This window comes from Pseudonaja textilis, chromosome 16 (assembly GCF_049901715.1).
Source record: "Pseudonaja textilis isolate UNSWEBS1 chromosome 16, rPseTex1.2, whole genome shotgun sequence".
Lineage (NCBI taxonomy): Eukaryota > Metazoa > Chordata > Lepidosauria > Squamata > Elapidae > Pseudonaja > Pseudonaja textilis.
In genome coordinates, this window is record NC_142005.1 from 6,686,263 (window position 1) to 6,709,545 (window position 23,283).

General features: G+C 44.7%; 2 protein-coding genes across 2 annotated transcripts in view; both read left to right on the forward strand.

The window, feature by feature from the left end:
• The first annotated feature begins 2,208 nt into the window (after positions 1–2,208).
• KCNK4 (potassium two pore domain channel subfamily K member 4) lies at positions 2,209–16,280 on the forward strand. The gene is made up of 7 exons (XM_087914274.1): positions 2,209–2,445; positions 6,289–6,581; positions 7,410–7,530; positions 8,536–8,696; positions 10,462–10,648; positions 11,504–11,643; positions 14,972–16,280. Coding segments are annotated over exons 1-7 (1,395 nt in total). The 5' UTR covers positions 2,209–2,444; the 3' UTR covers positions 15,464–16,280.
• Positions 16,281–22,008: 5,728 nt separating this feature from the next.
• Positions 22,009–23,283, forward strand: part of CATSPERZ (catsper channel auxiliary subunit zeta) — a 15,944-nt gene continuing 14,669 nt past the window's right edge. Inside the window, exons 1-2 of the mRNA XM_087913883.1 lie at positions 22,009–22,068; positions 22,980–23,283. The exon at positions 22,980–23,283 is cut by the window's right edge and continues 253 nt beyond it. Of these exons, the coding sequence (XP_087770009.1) occupies positions 22,009–22,068; positions 22,980–23,283 (364 nt within the window). The remainder of the gene's footprint in view (positions 22,069–22,979) is intronic.

Consider the following 23,283-nt stretch of genomic DNA (forward strand, 5'->3'; position numbering starts at 1 on the left):
GACAAGCCAAGATTCAACTACAGTTTCAATTGTGGCTGCAATTCAACCACGTCCAGTTCTTCTGTTGCAACCTGGTTGCAGAAGGTAAACAGATTTGCACCGATGGGTTAACAGGTCAAAAAGCTGTTCAAAGTAAAGGCTCTTATACACATGGTGCTAGTCCACATTAAGAGCAGCGTGGGGCGGGGCTGCAGAATAACCCCAAAGTTTACTGTTTACTTACTTTAAGCCTCTAGTCCTAGGATACAGGATGCTAGTCCACATCAAGGGCAGTAAATAGGGCAGAGCTGCAGGATAACGTAAGGAGCCCAAAGTGTATTGTTTACTTACTTCGAGCCTCTAGTCCTATACAGGACCCTAGTCCACATTGAGGGCAGCAAATATGGCAGGAGCTGCAGAATAAAGAGCCATCTGAAGGAGCCAAAAGTTTACCGTTAACTTTTATCAGCCATTTTGTTTTTTTTTCTGCTGTAGTTCCTTGAAGCTGCCCCGGGGAAGAGCGGAGGGTCCTGATTCAAGGCAGCCAGGATATCCAGCCCCCCCTACTGCCCCCCAGCCCATGGAAGGGTCAGGGACTGGCTCTTGGTTTGTGGCCTTGATTGACACCGAATATGAACCCTACTTGCCCAGTTCCCAGTTTGCAACTGGACTGACCCATCAGATAGGTGGAATGTCTTACAGGGATCGCTAAACTCCTTGGGAGTTTGGAGGAGGCTTTTTTGGGGGGGGGAAACTGCTACCTTGAAACCAGATTAGACCCCCTACAATGGCGCTAACCCCATCCTTGTCCCTCCTGGATCAAAGCATTCGGACGTACGTATGTTCCTTGGGGCAGGAACCGCAGCTGGCTTTGAGTAACAAAAATGGGTTTTCTTGGCTCCTCCGAATCTGCCCGTTTAATTCAGTTCTTTGATTTCTCATTTAAACGGCTGGACTTTCTGGACAACGCAACCAAAGATAGCCTGGTGCGGTTGGGAGTTGGCAGATCTCCCTAGTTCTCGGTGGAGATTTTGGAAGAAAAAAAAAAGGGGGGACAATCTTCCCAGCAGGTTTTGCCATCTTTTGCCCACATCACCCAGGAAACTTTGCCCGGATGCCAGCATGGTTGAACAGCCCGGTCAGGCTGCTGCTTTGGAGTTTCCGAGTTCATTATTCTTGTTTTTGTTTTCTTTCAAGCCACTAATGTCAAAAAATATATATTTGTTGGGGGTTCCCTTCTCTTCCCCTTTCCAATTCTCTTTTCTTTCCCTCTCCTTTTTCCTTCCTTCCCTTCCTCTGCTTTCCTTTTTCTTTCCTTTTCTTCCTTCTCCTTTTATCTCCTTCCTTCCCTTCCTTCCTTTTTCTTCCTTTTTCCTTCCTTCCTGCTTTCTTTTCTTTTTCTTTCTTTCTTTCTTTCTTTCTTTCTTTCTTTCTTTCTTTCTTTCTTTCTTTCTTTCTTTCTTTCTTTCTTTCCTCCCTCCCTTCTTTCATTCCTTCCATCCTTGTCCATAACACTCATTCTGGACCTCTGCAGGTTCACTGACAGCTGCTGAATGGCCAAGCGTGGCCAAATGTACCTCCCTCCCTCCTTCCATCCCTCCTTCTTTTCTCTTTCCTTTTTCCCCTCCATCCCGTTCTTCCTTTCTTCCCTCCCTCCCTCCTTCTTTTCCTTTGTCTTCCTTTCTTCTCTGCTCCTTTCCTTTCCTCCCTCTCTCTCTTCCGTCTCCCTCTCTGCATTCTATGCAAATCCAGCTCCGTCCCTCCACAGAACGAAGTGGTTGTGTGAACACGTCCTTTCTCCTTCTCTTCTTCTTCTTCTTGTTATTTTTTATTTTTTGAAAAAGGTGAGGGTTTTTTTTTAATAGCTGGGACAAAATCCACCCTGCCTTTCCGGCCGCTCAGAGACCGGCCTGACCCTTCCAGCCCCAGGTATCTCTGTGCTTCGCCCATTTTCCTGAGCTTTCCTGCCCATTCACCCCCAATCAACACCCCCCCGCGCCCCCAAAAAGGGCTTGTGGGCACCCCTTGTTCCAGACCAGATTCTGCCTGCAAAATCCTTCTGCCGTTTTCCTAATCTTCCTTCTATGACTCTTCCTCCCTCCCAAAACCCCCCCCCACCTCATCCCAAGTTGAGGAAGGGGCTGAGAAAAACCCCTTGGGGGGGTGGGGGCCCCCCCCCAGAATACACCGTACGTCCGTTGTGTAGTTGTGTGGCTTTCTGCTGGTTTTCCCCATGTCATTCCTGGCTCGGCGTCGCCCAAAGAGTTAACCCACAAAGCTTCATTCGCCTCCTCCCGGTGGGGCTGGATCTGGGGGCTGGCCAGGCTGGGGGTGATGGGTGAGACGGTCCAGGCAGAAGAGGAAGGGGGGGCGAAGGCAATAAAGGTGGATCGCCCACCCCGAGGAGGAGGCCGGCGAGATCATCCGTCCCTCCATCCAAACCCGGAGCTACTGCAACCCAAGCGAGTGAGTAACCCCCCCCCCACTCCCCAAGGAAGGGAGGGTGCCCCACCGCCCTTCTCCACCCCATAGGCACCACTGCCCCCTCCCAGGGGTCTTTGGAAAGGGGGCTCCTGTGTGATCTTAAAGGGGGGGGAAGGAAGGAGTTAGGAGCCCAGACAAGGAGATGGTGAAACAGCATTAAATGTGCAAAGCGTTCATCACTCACCCACACAGCCTCTTGTTGTGCTTCCCCTTCTCCCTTCCAGGTAAGTGTGTTGCTCCTTTGTTGTTATTGTCAGGTTTTCTGTTCTCTTTTTTTTGGGGGGGGGAGGGGAGCACAAGGAGGTTGGGGAGGGGCACAGGGCAGGGCAGGTGTGCGCACCTGGGCGAGGGGCTTGCACGCTGCTGAAATTGCTCCAGGGGTTGGAGAGGCAAGGATATGTGTGTGTGTGTGATCTGACTTGTGTTTATGTGTGTGTGTGTGAGAGAGAAAGAGACAGGATAGGATGTCACACCTGTGCGTGTGGGTCTCTGGGCGAGTTTGTGTGCATTCAGGCAGGGGTGGGCTGGGAGCGAGAAACACACCGATGAGGGTGAAAGAATGATTGACGTGCCAGTCCCAAAGCACATGGCATCTTGGCGGTGTGTGTGTGTGTATTAACACAATTTGTGTTATTAACACAATTTGGGGGGCACATAAACACACACACTTGGTGGCCAACAGGATAAGGGGAAGAATCCAAGAAGGAACCGGGCTCTGTAAGTAAAAATATATATATACACACACCTATTAATCAGGCAGCCCCCCCAAAGGAGACACTGTTTGTGAGTGTGTAAATGAGTCTGAAATCAAAACCTTTTGCTTTGCACACAGATAAAGTTAGTGAGGGCGGTGAGGGGGTTTGAAAAGCCCAAGTGAGTGATTAAAGTGTAAAAAGGGCTGAGCTAGCAGTTTGTGTATGTTGTGTGAAGCAGTGCAATGTTGTCTTGTTTTGAGTTTAGCAGGTTTATTTTAATTTCCGCACCCCTCGCACTTGCATTTCTCACTTGGCTTTCCAAGGAAATTTGCCTTGTCTCTAGAAATAGATGGGAAAAAAACCCCCCATCCTGCAAATTTCCCCTATGGCGACAACTCTGCGAGGTAGGCTAAGCCAAGAGGGGACAATTGGGCCAAACTCATCCTGCGGGGCAATTAAAACTGGTTGTCCCCCAAAGCCGGTCAATCCTGAGACACCCCCCACAAAAAAAGTGATCCAGGTGGCCCGTGGATGGGAGAGAAATAGGTGTGCATGAATGTGTGTGTGTGACAAGAAGTTTAAAAAGGGCAGAATTTATGGGTGTGCACGAAGCCGGAATGGCAGAAGAGTGGAGCTGGTGCACGCCTCTTGCTTGTGGAAATTGGTGTCAGTGATTGAGGATCAAAATTAGGAACGCCGTTGGGACAGAAAAGAGCAATGATCCCAAAGTTCTGTTGGATCTGTGACACCCAACCGAGCAAAGCTTTCGGGTTGCACAGAACACTGCTTCACACTTAGAAGAGGCAACCTTGCAGCTTTCCAATTTAAATCAGATTAAATCTTTGTAACGGTCATACACCAGCACAAGAAGAGTGGAACGCAAACGATAATTTCAAAAGAGAGGGAGAGGGAGAGAGAGAGAGAAGAAAGGAAAAGAAAAAAAAGAAAAAGAAAAAGAAGGAAAGTAAAAGAAAAGAAAGTTAGATGGATGGAGGGATAGATGGATGGAGGCATGAAGGCATGGAAAGAGACAAGAAGAAGAAAGAAGGAAAAAGACAGAAAGACAGACAAATGGATGGAGGGATGATGGATGAAGAGATGGATGGAGAAGGGTAGAGACTGAAAGAAACAAGAATAAAAAACGAAAAAGAGAAAGAAAGACAAACAGCTAGATAGATGGAGGGATGGTGGATGGAGAGATGGATAGAGACAAAGAAAGAAGAAGGAAAAGACAGACAAATAGACTGCTAGATGGATGGAGGGTTAGATGGATGCAGGGATGGATAGACAGACAGACAGACAGACCAAGAGAGATGAGAGAGATTTTTTAAAATGGTGTATTTCAGATATTTGGCGTTTGAAACACTCCACGCTTTGTATTTCACCTTTCTTAGGCTGGTCTCAGGCTGGACTTTCACTGGGGTCAGTCTGAGCACCATTTCCCTTTCCCGCCGAAGCGTTCTGTCTGATCCAGAAGCCGGCTGCAGCTGGCTGAAGCCCCTTTTGAGGCTTGGGAGCCAACTTTTTTTTTTTTTTTTGGCTTGGGGTGTGCGCCAGGCTGCCATCCTCAGCTGCAGAAAGAGAGAAGCCCTTCACCCCCTGTTGAACCGCTGCCTGCTCGGTCCAGGCCCTGCCGGCCCTGGGCTTAAATTCTGTTGTTCCCCAAGGGGAGAATCAGGAATATTTTTAATTCACTCGTTGAGAGCCACGGAGAGAGGCTGGAGGGGCATTTAATTGCATCCTCTTCGGTTGATCGGAGCTGGTTTTTTGGGGGGGGGGCCTGGCACGGCTCCCACCTTGCCGCAGAATCCACCTCGCGGCTGGCAACGGTGGTGAACGTCCACACAACCGTAAAACTACTTCTGACCATGGCCAGAAAAAAAAAAAACTTTATTCTTGAACTCTGAACCGGCACTGATTAGGAAGTAAGGAGACCCTGCTAATCGATAACAAGATAACCAGAGTTGGAAGGGACCTTGTAGGTCATCTAGTCCAACCCCAACTCCACCCAAGCGGGAGACCCTACGCCATTTCTGACAAGTGGCAGTCCAGTCTCTTCTTGAAAGTCTCCAGGGATGACGCTCTCACAGCTCTTCCATTCGTTGATTGTTCTCACTGTCAGAAAATTCCTCCTTATTTCCAGATTAAATATCTCCTGGAGACCATTGGTGGGGCGATAAACAGGCAGTCCTCGACTTACAATCTGTTTAGTGACCGTTCAAAGTTACGGCAGCCCTGGAAAAAGTGACTTACGTCCGTTTTTCACGCTTAGTGTCCCCAAGGGTCACGTGATGGTAATTACTTGGCGAATGACTCGCGCTTACGATGGCCACAGCCTGCCGGGGTCGTGGGAATCGCCCGTTTGCAGCCTTTGAGAAGAAAGCTCAAAGGGAGAGGGAGGATGGATTCACTCAATGACTATCTGATCCACTTAACAACGGCAGTGGTTCGCTGAACGGCTGCGACAAAATTTGTTAAATTGGGGGCAGCTCACTTCAAATTTGCCTTGCAATGGAAATTTTGATCCCAATTCTCGTTGTAAGTTGAGGACTACTTGCTTAGTGGGTTCTTTTGGGGGGGGTTCCTGGCTTTATTGGTTGTCCATTGCGGGGGCGGTAACTTGATACAAAGAATTTAAGGTCCATAGCTAGAAATTGAATATTTTTTCCAGACTCAAGGACAAGGAGGCTGTCCTCAATCACAGAAAACCCACTTTTGTCTCCCAAACCCAATCTCTCAGCTTGATCCTCATGGATCTAGGGGGTTGGGCTAGAAGACCTTCCAAGGTCCCTTACCAATTCTGACGATGGCTGGATAAATGCGGGTTCCCGTTAGCAAACCGCGTGGGCTCGTGCTCCTGAGAGAGAGAGAGAGAGAGAGAAGAAAAATTGCAACCAAGAAAACTAAAAACAACAAAAAAAGAGCGACCCGATTTTCCCCCATTCTGGCATCTTTGAGTTTTAAAGGTAGACTGCTCCTGAAGAGGGAAGCTCTGTCATTTTCCTGTCAATTTTCCGAGGCCGGTGGTGACTTCGCCTTTACCGTCAAAAGTCAGCCTTTTCAGGGGTGGGTGGGGGGCAGTCTGGCCGGTCCTGCTGACCTCCATCTTCTTTGCCCATCCTCTGCCCAGTGAGTTATCCTCCAGACGTTGACCTCACCGGCTCTCTGCCCATAGTCTGCTACGTCTCCAAGGACTCCATCTTGAGCCAGCCGCCCGCCAAAGCCAGTACGGTGATGCGCCGGAGGACGCTTTTAGCCCTGGTCTCCATTGTCGCGCTTTACCTGGTGATGGGCGCCGTCATCTTCCGCCTGCTTGAGCAGCCCCATGAAGCTGTCCAACAGGTGAAGATCCATGCCTACCTGGAGCACTTCCTCAAGGCGCATGAATGCGTGGCGGTGGAAGACCTGGAGGAGTTGATCCAGGTAAGGGGAGAAGCTAATGGGTTGCTTCCAGGTGAGTGGACTTCAAACTCCCAGAATCCCCCATCCTTGCAGATCAGTTTTCGTCCACCGTTGCCATTTGTAGGGGGCTGGACTTCAACTCCCAGAATTCTCCCCCTTGTTTCTTAACCTTAGAAACTTCCAGGAGGCTGGAGTTCAAATCCCAGGATCCCCCCAGCTTCCAGGTTAGAATTTTTCTCAACCTTTGCCGTTTTTAGATGTGTGGACTTCAATCCCCAGAATCCCCCGGCCTCTATATCACTGTTTCTTAGCCGTAGAAACTTCCAGACGGATGGACTTCAACTCCCAGAATCCCCCAGTCTTAGATCAGTGTTTTTTTTCCCCCAACCTTAGAAACTTCCAGTTCAAGTCCCAGAATCTCCCAGCCTCTAGATTAGAATTTTTCTCAACCTTTTTTTCATTTTTGAAATGGGTAGACTTCAACTCCCAGAATCCCCTAGCTTGGAATCATCAGCAAGTACCCCCCCCACACACACACTTGGGTTATTATATAGGTAATCCTTCAACTTCTCTTTGCGGCACCGTCGTAACTTCGAACGGTCATTAAACAAATCATTGTAAGTCAAGACATACCTATCTTCTTCTCACCAACCTTGGCCGAGCACAAAACGTAAAAAATTTGACCTGCTGAATCATTGGATGGGCCACCACCAAGAAATCCACCACCTCTTAGCTGAACTAGGAAGTTACGGGTGGAAGAAAAAACAATGGAATTACGTAGCTTTGCTGGGAAATTGGCAGTAAACCATCCGTAATTCCTTTTTTTGTGTGTGTGTCTCTCCTTCCTAGCAAATCAACGAGGCGACAGGAGCCGGCGTGGATCCAGCGGTCAACGTTAGCAACGCCAACGCTTCTCGCTGGGATATGGACAGTGCTTTTTTCTTCGCAGGCACTGTCATCACCACAATTGGTACCTGGGGGTGTGGGTGGGAGGAATGGGAAGTTGGATTGGTGGTGACACTTAGTTTATAGTTTAAGAACTTGGCTTGGCTTACCTAGTGCAAAGGAGGTGTCATAAGAACATTCCAACAGGAAACAGACAACCATGCAAGCGATAATTCTTACTTTAGGATCAGAGGTTTATTGTTTCTAATCATTTGGAACTTAAGAAATGAATGGATATAAAAGATATCATAGCAGCAATGCGCTTGCGTTAACAAGCCATTGCAATGCTCAGTGTATAGTTTAAGAACTATGGCTTGGCTTACATTGTGCAAAGGAGGGAAATTCCAGAATCAAAATAGAAAAAGCGCATTTTTAAGCGGGTCAAGAGGGGCTTCTCCCCCCCTATCTCGCCCCCGCAAAGAAAGGCAAACACAGGTATGACCTCCAGATATTCCCTTCCTAAGCGAAGGGAGTCAAAACCTGATTTTTTTTAACGATTCTTTTTTTTTACTGTTAAGTAAATCGCAGCAGTTCTTTAAGGGAATCATTGCAATCGTTAAGCAAGTCCAGCGTGGACTTTCCTTGTCCAAAGCCGGCTGGCGAGATCAGAACTGACGACAACGGGATGCAGCAACTGTCAACAAGTACATGCCAGTTGCCAAGCAGCGACATTTTGATCTATCCTCTTCCTCTTCTTTTTCTTCCTCCTCCTCCTCTTCTACTTTTTTTCCTCCTCCTCTTCCTCCCCTCCTCCTCCTCTTCTTCTTCCTCCTCCTCCTCCTCCTCTTCTACTGCTTTTCATCCTTCTCCTCCTCCTCCTCTCTTCTTCTTCTTCTTCTTCTTCTTCTTCTTCTTCTTCTTCTTCTTCTTCTTCTTCTTCTTCTTCTTCTTCTTCTTCTTCTTCTTCTTCTTCTTTTCTTCTTCTTCTTCCTCCTCCTCCTCCTCCTCCTCCTCCTCCTCCTCCCCCTCCCCCCACTCCTCCTCCTCCTCCTTTTTCTGACATTTCTGCTGGCTCTCCATGGTCCAACAGGGTATGGGAATATCTCTCCGAAGACCAGATACGGCCAGCTTTTCTGCATATTTTACGCCCTGGTGGGAATCCCACTTTTTGGGATGCTGCTTGCTGGAGTTGGAGACCAGCTGGGATCCTCTCTCAGGAAAGGCATCGGAAAAGTAGAAGATATTTTCCTGGTGAGTTCTGTCCATGTTTATCTTCCAGGAATTGCCCATGTTTAATAGCCACTGATTAAAAGCATGATGTATATATAGGCAGTTCGGCAATCTAGCCCAACAAGACGGTTCTTGTGAGTTTTGCCGTATTTTACAAACTTTCTTGCCGCAGTCCGAGGTTGCCACAAAGAAGAGGGAATCTAGCTCAAAACACCAGAATAGAATAGAATAGAATAGAATAGAATAGAATAGAATAGAATAGAGTAGAGTAGAGTAGAGTAGAGTAGAGTAGAATAGAATAGAATAGAATAGAATAGAATAGAATAGAATAGAATAGAATAGAATAGAATAGAATAGGATAGGATAGGGGATAGGATAGGGAATAGGATAGGGAATAGAATAGGGAATAGGATAGGATAGAATAGAATAGAATAGAAGAGAAGAGAAGAGAAGAGAAGAGAAGAGAAGAGAAGAGAAGAGAAGAGAATGGATAGGATAGGATAGGATAGGATAGGGGATAGGATAGGGGATAGAATAGGGAATAGAATAGAATAGGGAATAGAATAGAATAGGGAATAGAATGGAATGGAATAGAATAGAATAGAATAGAATAGAATAGAATAGAATAGAATAGAATAGAATAGAATAGAATAGAGAATGGAATAGAATAGAATAGAATATAGAATAGAATATAGAATATAGAATAAGGAATAGAATAGTATAGTATAGGGAATAGTATTGAATAGAATCTATACTTATCTAGCTAGGAATCTAGCTCAAAACACCAGAATAGAATAGAATAGATAGAATAGAATTCTTTATTGGCCAAGTGTGATTGGACACACAAGGAATTTGTCTTGGTGCAAATGCTTTCAGTGTACAAAAAAGAAAAGATACATTCGTCCCGAGTCAAGAATCATCAGGTACAACACTTAATAATTGCCATAGGGTACAATAAGCAATCAAATCATACTAGGAGACAGTCCATATAAATCATAAGGATACAAGCGACAAAGTTACACTCATATAGTCCCAAGTGGGAGGGGATGGGCAATAAGGAGCGATGAGAAGAGTAACAGTAATAGTAGTGCAGACTTTGTACATAGTTGGACAGTGTTGAGGGAATTATTTGTTGAGCAGAGTGAGGGCGTTGGTGGGGAAAGCTCCCCTTGTGTCTAGTTGTTCTGGTGTGCAGGGCAATGGTGTGAAGGCAGGACAAGAAGCAACAGATGGAAACTCATCCAGGAGAGAAGCAACCTGGAATTAAGGAGAAACTTCCTGACAGTGAAGACAATTGACCGGTGGAACTTCTTGCCACCAGAAGTTGTGGCTGGAAGGTTTTTCAGGATGTGATTAAACAGACATTTGTCTGGATGGGTGTAGGGTTTCCTGCCTGAGGAAGGGGTTAGACTAGAAGACCTCCAAGGTCCCTTCCAACTCTGTTATTCTGTTGTTAAGTGAATCACTGCCGCAGTTAAGTTAGGAACACGGTTGTTAAGTGAATCTTGCTTCCCCCTTGACTTGGCTTGTCAGAAGGTCACAAAAGGGGATTGAAATGACCTTGGGACACTGCGACCGTCATAACTATGAGCCAAGCATCTGGATGTTGATCATGTGGCGATGGGGACGCTACGATGGTCGTAAGGGTGAAAAAAACGGCCGTCAGTCATTTTTTTTCCCCAGTGCCGTTGTAAATTTGGTTACTAAACGAACGGCCGTAAGGCGAGGACTGCCTCCGTAGGCGATGCATCTCTTTCCGGGGTTGTTTCTTCCCTCTCTTCTGCAGAAATGGCAGGTGAGCCCCACCATCGTCCGCATCCTCTCCGCCGTCCTGTTCATCCTCATCGGCTGCCTGCTCTTCGTCTCGTTGCCCACGCTCATTTTCCAATACGTGGAAGGCTGGAGCCTCTTGGAGAGCGTCTACTTCGTGGTCATCACCTTGACCACGGTGGGCTTTGGGGACTACGTGGCAGGTGAGCCCCCCAGGGGGGAAACAGGCAGGTTTGGCAAGGCGGGCCAGGTGGATTCCAGAGTTCGGGAAGGAAGGAAGGAAAGGAAGGAAGGAAGGAAGGAAGGAAGGAAGGAAGGAAGGAAGGAAGGAAAGGAGAAGGAGAAGGAAGGAAGGAAGGAAGGAAGGAAGGAAGGAAGGAAGGAAGGAAGGAAGGAAGGAAGGAAGGAAGAAGAGGAAGAGAAGGAAGGAAGGAAGGAGAAGGAAGAGAAGGAAGGAAGGAAGGAAGGAAGGAAGGGAGAAGGAGAAGGAAGGAAAGGAGAAGGAGAAGGAGAAGGAGAAGGAAGGAAGGAAGGAAGGAGAAGGAAGAGAAGGAAGGAAGGAAGGAAGGAAGGAAGGAAGGAAGGAAGGAAGGAAGGAAGGAAGGAAGAAAGGAGAAGGAGAAGAAAGAGAAGGAAGGAAGGAAATGGGAAGGAGAAGAAGGAAGGAAAGGAGAAGGAGGGGAAAGAGAAGAAGGAAGGAAGGAAATGGGAAAGAGAAGAAGGAGAAGGAATGAAGGAAGAAAGTGAGAAGGAGAAGAAAGAGAAGGAGAAGGAAGGAAATGGGAAGGACAAGAAGGAGAAGGAAAGAAGGAAGGAAATGAGAAAGAAGGAGGAAATGGGAAGGAGAAGAAGGAAGGAAGGCAATGGGAAGGAACAAGAAGCAGGAAGGAAGGAAGAAAATGGGAAGGAGAAGGACGGAGGGAGAGAAGGAGGAAAAGAAGAAAGGAAGAATGGATGGATGGATGCTGGGAATTGCGGTTTGGATTGCAGATGGACCCATTCTGGTGGGTTGGGCAAAGATAGCGAGCCTCCAGTGCCCTCTGCATTCTACCTGGCAGGTGCCACGGGAAGCAGCGCTTATTTCTGGTACCAACCATTGGTGATTGTCTGGATTCTTGTGGGATTGGCCTACTTCGCTTCCATTCTGACCATGATTGGCAACTGGTTGCGGGCGTTGTCCAGGCGCACCCGAGCCGAGGTGAGCATGCCACAAGCAATTCCCCCTCCCAGTTATTTAAAAGTGTGTGTGTGGGGGGAAGAGTTCAGCCTGGCTGTGTTGAAAATGACCCCAGCCCCTGAATTTCCAACCAAAGGGAGGATTGAGGAGGCTCTCTGAGCTTGGTTGGTTTCTTGCAGACATTTCATGACCCAACTAGATAACATCATCAGTGCTAGAAAGGAGTTGGTAGGAGGAGGAGGGGAGGAGGAGAAGGAGAAATTAATAATAATAATAATAATAATAATAATAATAATAATAATAAGAAGAAGAAGAAGAAGAAGAAGAAGAAGAAGAAGAAGAAGAAGAAGAAGAAGAAGAAGAAGAAGAAGAAGAAGAAGAAGAAGAAGAAGAAGAATATGGATAATAATATGAATATGAATATGAATATAAATATATTACCTTAACAGTTCCTATGCCCTCAGTTAAGACTTGAGCTGTTGAGCTGCCAACCAGCCCCAAAGGCTGTGAATCTCTCCAAAGATTAACAGCAACAGCAATAATAATAATAATAATAATAATAATAATAATAATAATAATAATAATAATAATAATAATAATAAATATATTGTGGGGTCCCTGATGATTTTTGAGCTTGGTTGTTTCCTTGCAGACCTTTCATGACCCAACTAGGGAATGTTGTCATCTATCAAGGATTTGCAATTTTCTTTCTGTTCTTTCCCTGAAATCTTTTTAAGAGGAAAGGTGAGGTCAGAATTTTGCTGAATTTGGCCAGTGGTTTTCCTCGGGAACCCTGGACATTTTAACGAGGCAAAAGCTTCCGTCGTCTTAATGAATCTATTGACTTAAGAAACACTTGAGAGACGTGGAGGTTGGTTGGTTTGTTCCCCTTTGATGGCCAAATGCAATTGACTTCTTCTGGGAGTTCCAAATCGAATTGGCGTCCTGAGGTTTTCTGCATTAAAATGGAGAGGCTTTAATGTAGAAATCGTGTTCAGGTTTTATAAGGGTTTGACGATCGTTCTGAAGGCCGGTCGTTTTGGGAGTGCAATCTTGGGGCGGATCCCAAAAAGATCCAGTTTTTGAAAAGGAGCCCCTTTTCTGCCCTTACAACGATCCTCCTTTTCTGAGGAAAAAAGATTAGACTGGATGGGGAAATCTACTTGGTTTACGTTGGCTAAAACTTCATCAGTGTTAGACTGACTAGCCCTGATAATGTTATCTAGTTGGGTCATGAAACGTCTGCAAGAAAACAACCAAGTTCAGAGAGCCCCAAGGACCTCACAGTTCTCCTCCTCCTCCACCACCTCCATCTCCACCTCCTCCTCCTCTCCACAATCCCCACTTCCTTCTAGGACTGATGACATTCCCTAGTTGGGTCATGAAACATCTGCATGCAAACCACCAAGCTCAGAGAGCACCACGGAGCCCCCTTTTCATCCCCGAGCTGCCAATATTCTCTTCTATTGGAATTGCAAATCCTTTGTTTCTTTTTAATGTTTTGTTTTCTAGCGTTTTATGCTCAGATTACGGCTCTAACGGCTGCATTCGGCCCACTTAACAGTGATGAGCGTTAGTTCTAATCTGCCCAATATCCCAAATTCATTGCAGGAGGAGGAATTAATTTAAACTGCAGCTGGCAATTTCCTGGCTGGAGAACTGACACACAGGCGCACGCAAAAACACACAGGCGCTTCTAGTGGTTTGCAGGCTGGGCACGGGGCCATTTCCCACTCCAAAAAACCCCAGATGGTATTAATTTTGTTCCCACATTCGCTCGTTCATCAGTGCCCTTAATTGAAAGCTGTTTCTCTCCCAACGATGCTTGATGGGCAAAGGGAAAGCAGAGAAACAAACCTTGAAAATCCAGCTCTTGTTTGGGATGGCTTGGGCTACAAGTTGAGGACTAGCTGGATGTTTCTAACTAGCACAGTGAATAGAATTAGAATTAGAATAGAAGACAAGATAATAGAGAAGAGGAGAGAGAAGAGATAGAAGAGAAATGAAGAGAAGAGAAGGAATAGAACAGAATTAGAATTATTAGAATTAGAATAGAATAGAATAGAATAGAATAGAATAGAATAGAATAGAATAGAATAGAATAGAATAGAATAGAATAGAAAATATAGGATAGATAATGAAATATAGAATAGAATATACGGTAGAATAGAACAGAATAAAATAAGTAGATAATGAAATAGATAATAGAATAAATAAGAATAGAATACAATTAACAATGCAAGAATAGAATAGAATAGAACAGAATAGAATAGAATAGAATAGAAAATATAGGATAGATAATGAAATATAGAATAGAATATACGGTAGAATAGAACAGAATAAAATAAGTAGATAATGAAATAGATAATAGAATAAATAAGAATAGAATACAATTAACAATGCAAGAATAGAATAGAACAGAACAGAACAGAACAGAACAGAATAGAATAGAATAGAATAGAATAGAATAGAATAGAATAGAATAGAAAATATAGGATAGATAATGAAATATAGAATAGAATATACGGTAGAATAGAACAGAATAAAATAAGTAGATAATGAAATAGATAATAGAATAAATAAGAATAGAATACAATTAACAATGCAAGAATAGAATAGAACAGAATAGAATAGAATAGAATAAGACGTAGATAATAAAATAGGTAATAGAATGGAATGGAATGGAATGGAATAGAATAGAACATAGAATTGGCTGTGGAAGAAATTGGGGAAGGGCAAAGTCTGGCTGGGCAGAGCAGGGAAGAGGTAGAACAAGGGAGAGGGGATTCAGAGGAAGACCCAGGCCCACCCCTTCTTCATCCTAGGGCACGCAGGGAGGAACGGAGAAGGGAGCAATGTGGGTTGCGTGGCTTACGGGGGAGGAAAGGGCCCTGATTCCCTTCATTAGCTGCAGCTGGGAACACAGTGTATAAAAGAAGAAGTTGCGCACAGCAAGTTGTTGGGAGCAAACATGAATTTATCTTGTATCATCGTGGCTTACTTGTGTTCCTGGCGTCTTCCCAACTGTGTGAGTTTTGCCGTGCTTTCAAGTCTCAAATTCCTCCTCCTGCCCTGTCAAACTAATTACTTCAGTTTGGTTTGTTTGGACTTTAAGTTACAGTTTATGTTGACCATGTTTTGGATTTAATTTTCTGCAGTCAAAGGTTGTTCCTGGGAGAGTTTTTCTCCAGCCAGAAGGTAACCAGGACATTGGGGGCAAAGTTGGAGATAATAAAGGGACTCTTCTTGCTTATTTGACTGTGTTGCCTTTGTGCCACGCCCCTTTGGGTCATGACAGACCTGGGTGGCCTTTTTTTAGCTGCTTGATTTTCCTCTTTTTTTCCTGCAGATGGGAGATCTCACGGCTCACGCTGCCTCCTGGACTGGCAACGTGGCGTCACAGCTCCGTGTCCCTAACATGGCCTTTCCGGACAAGTTGCCACGCGTACCTTCCTTAAAGGGGAAGCCATCGTCGTCTTCCGCCATCTTGCCCCAAGGGGAGAACCCGCTGTCTTCACCGCCGCCAACCTTCCTCTTGCAGCACCCGGCTCTGATGCCCTCTGTCCCCATGCTGTGCCCGGGACATTCCCCATCCCCACCGCAAAACCCGCCTCCCCATAACACCTCCCCTTCCATTTCCCCGCGGCCGATAGACTACGCGGGGGAAAACCTGACCTTCATCGACGAGAGCTCTGACACACTTAGCGAAGGAGGGCCCCCTTCCACCCGCCTGCCTCGCCGCTGGCGCCCAAGGCCACGGCACAATACGGATCCCGCTGTGACGCCGGCGTTACCCTTGATTCTTCTCAGCCGGACCCGGGACAAAGGCGAATCGGTGTAACGACAGGAGTGAGCCCGGGCTTAACAAGGAGGGATTGTCCGATCCACGGTGCCGATCCATCCATCCTTTCCACCACCACCTCTGGCCTGGTGTAGGCTCTCCTGCTTGGGCAAGGGGGTTGGACTCAATGACCTACAAGGCCCCTTTTTCCGACTCTTGTTAGCCTGTATCTGTATCTGCTCCCGGAAGAGTAGAGTCCGATGCCATTCTCTTCTTTTCTGCACGAGATGCTGAGTTTATGCTCCGGCATGTGTCTGTCCTGTTTGCGGCGATTAACGGGGCCTCTGGCAGCCACCCCAATATTCTTGGCAAACCCCCCCCTCCTCTCTGGAATGGTAGATGGGAAAGGATCCCAGGAGACGAGGCGAAGAGATGCTGCCTAGGGAACAGTCAGAGAAGAGGCAACCCAGCCCTTGGCTGTGTAATGGTCAGGCTCCCTAGTTTCTCTGGCTATCAAAGAGATTATGATGAAGATGATGATTTGTCCGCCAGAATAGAGCTGGGAGGGACCTTCAAGGCCTTCTAGTCCACCCCCACCCTGCTCAGGCGGGAAACCCCATAGAGGTGGCCCTCAACGGACAAACCACCATTGAGTGTGTTGCTAAGTGGGCAATTTGGTAAGCGGGTTTTGCTACCGTGGTACGTCTTCTCTTGCCACCTTTGTTAAGTAAATCGCCAACGTTGTTAAATTGGAATCTGGCTTCCACATTGCCTTGGCTCGTCAAAAGATTTTATTTTATTTTTAAAAAAATATTTTATTCGGTTTTCAAAGGTTAAAAACATAAAATAAAACTTTATACGTCGTTGTATCAATGTCAAGGCAATTTCTTATTCCATTAGCATTGCATAAGTCTTTCCTTGTTACAAATCAATACATTTTCATCTTACATTTCAATTTTCTCCCTAATACATATTTACGTAGTTTCTTATGCTTTTCCCTAATTGCCATTCTAATTTCTTTTTGTTCTTAAACCATTCATACCAGGCGTCCCAGACTGTATCATATATCGAATCTTACTTATCTTTTAATTTCAGCGTTAGCCTGTCTATCTCTATACAGTCTAATATTTTCTTTATAAATGGTCAAAAGATTTTAGATTTAGGTCTTTTTGTAGACCTTATACCATTCCAGACAAGAGGGTCTCCAGTCTCTTCTTAAAAACCTCCAGTATTGGAGCACCCACAATTTCTGGTGGAGAGCAGTTCCACTGGTTAATTGTCCTCACTATTAGGAAGTTTCTCCTTAATTCGAGGTTGCTTCTCTCCTGGATTAGTTTCCATCCATTCTTTGTTCTCCGGCCTTCTGGGTGCTTTGGGGAATAATTTAACCCCCCTCTTCTTCTTTGTGGCAGCCCCTCAAATACTGGAATAATGCTGTCGTGTTATCCCTAATCCTTCTTTTCTCTAGACTGGCCATACTCAATTCCTACAACTGCTTTTCATACATTCAATCAGGCCTTCAATCATCTTAGTTGCTCTTCTCTGCGCTTTCCCCCTCAAAAATCTCAGTGTCTTTTTTTTTTTGTAACATGGGGACCCAAACCGGACACAGTATTCCAGGTGTGGCCTTACTAAGGGTTTACAAAGTACTACTAATAACTTGACATGCATTTTGATTCTCTGTCTCTGTTTATATACCACCCGGGATTGTATTAACCTTTTTTTTGGCTGCCGCCGCACACTGCTAACTCACGTTTAAGTGGTCATCCATTAAGACTCCAAGATCCCATTCCCAGTTGCTGTTTTTGAGCCAGGTTTTACCTGGCTATACTTTGGGTTTTTTTTTTCCTGCCTAAGTGTACAACCTTGGCGATTCTCTGGGCCAGGTCTCTTTAGATTACGGTAGGGATCTCCTTCTGCCATCCTTATGGGCCAGATGTCAACCTACTGGACAGCCACTTGACTGAGATTGTATAGTTTCTCCTACTTGGGCAGCGGACTGGACTAGATGACCTACAGGGTCCTTTCCAACTCTGTTAATCTGTATCTGTCCTGATTTCTTTTTACCGCTAACTCTTCCCAACATAATGGCTTTCTCCAGTGAATTCCCCGGCCAAAATATGTGAGACACAATTTCGTGTTTTTTTTGTTTTTTGTTTTACCTTCTAGCGATGTATCTCGGTAAAAGGGACGGTGGGAGATTTGAACTTACAGACTTCTGGAAGAGATAGTTAACCTTCTCAAGTAGACCAGGCAGGAAACCCAGATCAAATCAGCTCATTCTACTTTCTTGTAGAAAAGCAGAATCTTTGCAAAATCTTGTCAGAAATGGTGTAGGGTCTCCCACTTGGGCGGGGGGGTGGGGTGGACTAGATGACCTATAAGGTCCCTTCCAACTCTGATTATCTGTATCTAAAGTCCAATTCTGTCCCCCCGTCTCTTTTACAGCCAGAAAAACTAGGGTGGGTTTGGCAACCTCCTAACAAGCAAAGTCAAATGGGAAAGCCAGATTCATTTGACAACGTTGTGACTAACTCTCACAACGGCCGGGATTCACTTAGCACACGTGGCAAGAAAAATCCTAAAACGAGGCCAAATTCACTTAATGGAGGAATTCTGGCAGTTGGAAGTCCACAAGGCTGAAGGTGGCGAGATCAGAGGCCCCTGTCTTAATCTAACTGTTCCCGTGGCACCATCCTTTCCTCCTCCTTCCAAGGTCTTTCCTGCATACCATTACGAGAACCCTTTTGCACAACGGCTACTCTTTCTCAGTCCACCCCCAAGGAATCCTTCCTTGTAATTCTAAAAATTACAAGAAAGGCCCCCACCCTCTCCACCTATGTGCCTGTGACAGCTGTGTGATGTTTTCCAGGCTTCTGGACTTGGATGTCCTGGTAAATTGGCGTTGCTACCACACCCAACATTCAGCTCTGAATGTTGGCCTTTTCTTGCATGCTCTTCACCAAGTCTGGTGCACACAACCCTTTTTCCTCTCTCCGCCTTCGAGTTCAGGAGCATAGTTACACAACAGGAATCAGGGGGATTCTGTCCTTGGAGCCTCTCCGTCTCTCCCCAAGGAATTCTGGGTCATGTAGTTAAAAGAAGAAACTGCAAACGGGACATATCGGTCTCTTTGCTCTTTTCAGTATTTGGAGGAAAACAGGCTCATTAAAAGCAGAAGAGGTCCTTTTTATAGGCAGAAAAAACAATACAGCAAACAATAAAATTGCATCCAACCTCTGAAGTGGCTCACCATTGCTAGAGTCCTAGATTTTGGCTGTAATTGTAAACTGCAGGGAGAGAAAGAGAGAGAGAGAAAAAAAAGAGAGAGAGAGGAGAGAAAGAAGAAAGGGAGGGAAGAGGAAAGAGAGAAAAGAGAAAGAAAAAACGAGAGAAAGAATGAGAGAAAGAAAAAGAACTAACAAGAGAGAAAGAAAGCGAGAAATAAAAAAGAAAAGGAGGAAGAGAGAAAGGACAAGAGAAAGAAAGAAAAGGAACAAGAGAGAAAGTGAGAGAAAGAAAATGCGAGAGAAAGGGAGAAAGAAAAAAGAAAAAGGGAGAAAGAGGACAAGAGAGAGAGAGAGAAAGAGCAAGAGAGAAAGAAAGAGAGAGAGAAAGCGAGAGAAATTACAAGGAGAGGAATGCCCCTTTTTGTTCCTGTCTTCCATTCTTCACTTCACAAATGTGCCTGTTCTTATCTTGTGTATTTTATCAACGGGTTGTGATGGAAATAAAAGAAATTAAAACAACTCAACAGCTGCTCTGGTGTGTCTCTCTCTGTGTGTGTGTTTGTGTCCAGACTCACTTCCTTTGCTCATTAAGTCCAGCCCGAACTTTTCAAATGGCATCTCAATCCTCTTGGCTTTCAACCCTCCTCTTTAAAATTTGATCGTTTTGTTTTATTATTTCTTATCTCCTCCAAGAGCTGAACGGATCAATAGACTCCATTACGATTATTACATTATCTCCACCATTATGATCCGTTCCCATATTTTCTGTACCTGTGGGGTAGAAACCCCCCCTACTTATATAATATCTTTCCTCTCCCTTCGGATTTGCATCTTTGTTCAAGAATTAGAAACCAGAAATTTTTAGCAGGGATTTATTGCTTCTACTCAGAAAGCTTTATTGTATTAGGAATATTTTTATGTGATTTGCAGCTTGATTGTCAATGTTACATTCTGGAATCTTAAGCCATCTTAAGTTGATAAAAATCAACTTTTAAAATTGTAATTTACGCTAGTATAATCCTTTTTCCTGTCCTCCTTTCCTTCCTTCCTCTTTTCTTTTTTCTTTTTCATTTCTCTTTCATTCTTCTTTTATTTTCCTTCTTTCCCCTTCCTTCCTTTCCTTCCTCTTTTTCCTCTTTCATTTCTCTTTCAATCCTCTTGTTTATTTTCCTTCTTTCCTCTTCCTTCGTTCCTCTTCCTTCCTTCCTTCTTTCCTTCCCTTCCTTCCTTCCCTAATACTCTCTAATCCACATACCCTATAAATATTATTGTGTTTACTATGATATAAATATTCCATATTGTATAAGTATTTACTATACATATAAATATTTACTATAAGTAAATATAAGTATTTACTAAAATATGCTTAGACGTAAGATATGGAAATAATATCTCATGTCTATCTTAACATTCTTTTTTTTTTTTTGAAAAAAAACTTCTCCCCAAAAGAAAGAAATTTCCGACGTTTGATAGGAACTCTGACAGTTGCAGCCAAGATAATAACCTTATGTGCCCCCTTTATAGATTTGTGAGGGTTCAAACCACTAAGTTGTGAGTCCGTCCTGTGAATTTTTTAATTTGCACGAACTTCACATCGATTAAAAACACACGCGGTAGTTAAATCAAAGTCCATTTTTGCAGAGAGAAAATGAATATCCCATAAGCCACCAAATGGATTCTGGCTATTTAAGACCTGTAATAATTCTCCTCCCTTGGGGCTCTTGACTAAAACGATGCCACTCAAAAGTTTGGCACATTAGATGAGAAGATAATAAGTGTGTGTGTGTGGGGAAGAGTTCAGCCTGGCTGTGTTGGAAATGACCCCCTAGCCCCCCAAATTTCCAACCAAAGGGAGGATTGAGGAGGCTCTCTGAGCTTGGTTGGTTTCTTGCAGACATTTCATGACCCAACTAGATAACATCATCAGTGCTAGAAAGGAGTTGGTAGGAGGAGGAGGGGAGGAGGAGAAGGAGAAGGAAATAATAATAATAATAATAATAATAATAATAATAATAATAATAATAATAATAATTGCAGAAATGGATAGAATAACACTTGAAATTAAAGAGAAGATTCTGAAACATGGGATTCGTTTTATCAATGCTTAAATAACAGAAAACAAGTTAGAACCTTTTAAAATGATGAGAGGATTAATTCTACCATGAGGATTTATTAGGATATGTTTATTATTAATATGATTTAGTATTAGCAATCATTAATATTGTGTTGAGAAAATAGGTTATTATATGATCACTACTAATGAATGTTATTATTATTATTATTATACACAAAAAGACAGTGTACACAGCAAACGAGATAACTGCTGGGTTTCATATTATTATTATTGTTATTACTGTTATTACTGTTATTATTGCTAAAATTAACCAGACAACACACTGTTTATATAGACGTTGAATCTGTTGCTCTTTCTTTATATAATAAAAATGAAAAAAAAAATCAAAAATAAAAAAAGATTGGCACATTAACCACTCTTGCTGCTATCCCCAGAGAAGCCTATTTTTAATAATAGTAATAATAATAACAACAATAATAATAACAACAATAATAATATTCAGTAGCTGAGAAAGGCAGCAGAACAGGAAGATTAAGAGAAAAAAGAGAACTTGGCAACCGCAGCAGGAAAAAGAGAGAGAAAAATACAGAATTCCAGGTTCTGCAGATTTCTGTTGCCGTGGCAATTTCTGTGGGTTGGGCTATTGATTTGCTGCCCGCCCCCTCAGCCTGTCCTACTCCACAGGGGTGGTGTTGAAAGAGCCGTTTGAAGAACGGGGCAACCAGAGGTTAATAATAATTCTTTTTATTACGGTTACAAACCAGCATTATAAATAAGAGGCAGGGAAAAAAAATAATACACATTAATCCACAACATGCGCCTGGAATTGGGCCCCAAATTTCTGTTGCTATGACTGTTGTTAAGTGAGTTTTGCCCTGTTTTGCGACCTTTCTCAACACATTAAGTCAGAAACACTGTTGGGAAGTTGAGTTGAGCTCCTGTGGGGGGGGAAGAGAGAGTTGGGTTGAGCGGGACGGGGGAGAGAGCCGGCCTGGCGCGTAGGACTACAAAACCCATGCGCTGCCCTGCTATGCCTGAGACGAAAAGGGCAGGGTAGCCTCCCGCCCGTGAAACAATGGGTAGCGTAGTCCCAAACAGGAATAAGACGCGGCTGGAGTGGCACGGAACAGGTTGAATGTTCGCCCAAAATCTCAGCGGTGTGATACCAGTTGTTGGCGGAGTGAGCACCACTCAGCAAAGCTAGGGGCTTGAAATCGGTGTAGCCGCCTCGAGGTGCGAATATTATGTTGGAAAATAACAGCAAACTCCCCTTCCTGTCCCCCCCCCCAGGTGATTTCTAAATGGAGAAAGACAAGAGTAAATCCAGACTTCCCTCTACCTCCAATGGGATCAAAACTCAGGTAAGAGATGGAGTTTTCATGTCTGGGCTGCCAGAATCCAATTAACAGAATAACGGAGTTGGAAGGGACCTGGGAGATCTTCTAGTCCAACCCCCTGCTCAAGTGTCCAGTCAGAGCTGAAGAAGCTTCTTTGGATGAGAAGCGAAACGTATTCAAAGAAAAAACAGAAAGTCCAGTCGCCTCTGGAAAACAAACACCTCTGGGTTTCCCTTCTAGCTTTGTGGAGGTTACCTACTTGGGTAATAAAATGGCTGCAAGAAAACCACCAAGCTCAGAAACTCCATTTTCCTCCTCCTCCTCCTCCTCCTCTGCAAACCCCCTTTCCTTCTAGCACTGATGATATTATGTAGTTGGGTCATGAAATGTCTGCAAGAAAGCCACCAATAGAACTTCAAGGACCTCACAATTGTTCCTCCTCCTCCTCCTCTCTGCAAGCCCCTTCCCTTCTGGCACTGATTATGTTCCCTAGTTGGGTCATGAAACGTCTGCAAGAAAACCACCAAATTCAGAGAGCACCAAGACTCCACACCACCTCCTCCTCCTCCTCCTCCTCCTCCTCCTCCTCCTCCTCCTCCTCCTCCTCCTCCTCCTCCTCCTCCTCCTCCTCCTCCTCCTCCTCTTCTTCTTCTTCTTCTTCTTCTTCTTCTTCTTCTTCTTCTTCTTCTTCTTCTTCTTCTTCTTCTTCTTCTTCTTCTTCTTCTTCTTCTTCTTCTTTCCTCCTCCTCTCTGGAAGCCCCTTCCCTTCTAGCACTGATGATGTTTCCTAGTTGGGCCATGAAACGTCTGCAAGAAAAACACCCAGCTCAGAGAGCACCAGGCACCCCTCAGTTCAACCCTGAGCTACCAAATATTCTCCTTTACCTCCACTCAAAACTGGCTGGATGTAACTCTGAGCTCTTGTCCCCTTGTAGGAGGAAGCAGACCGCCTGCTTGAAGAAGAAGCAACCGTGAGCAAGGAAGTTGAGAATTTTCTTCAGGAAGAACTGAATAAACTCTTGGCCGAAAAACAACCCTTCCCAGAAAGCAAGGAACTCCCGAGGAGAAGCAGCCAGGAATTCAGGTCCAGTGAGAAACTTAAGGCTCAATCCAAGAAGCTCAAGTTTGGTGTGGAGAAAACCAGGGTGGAAGAAGATCTCCTGACTCTGCTGGACGAACCATGGGACATTCCCAAGGACCCAACCCGGGGTGAGATGGAAGATCCATGGGACAATTTAT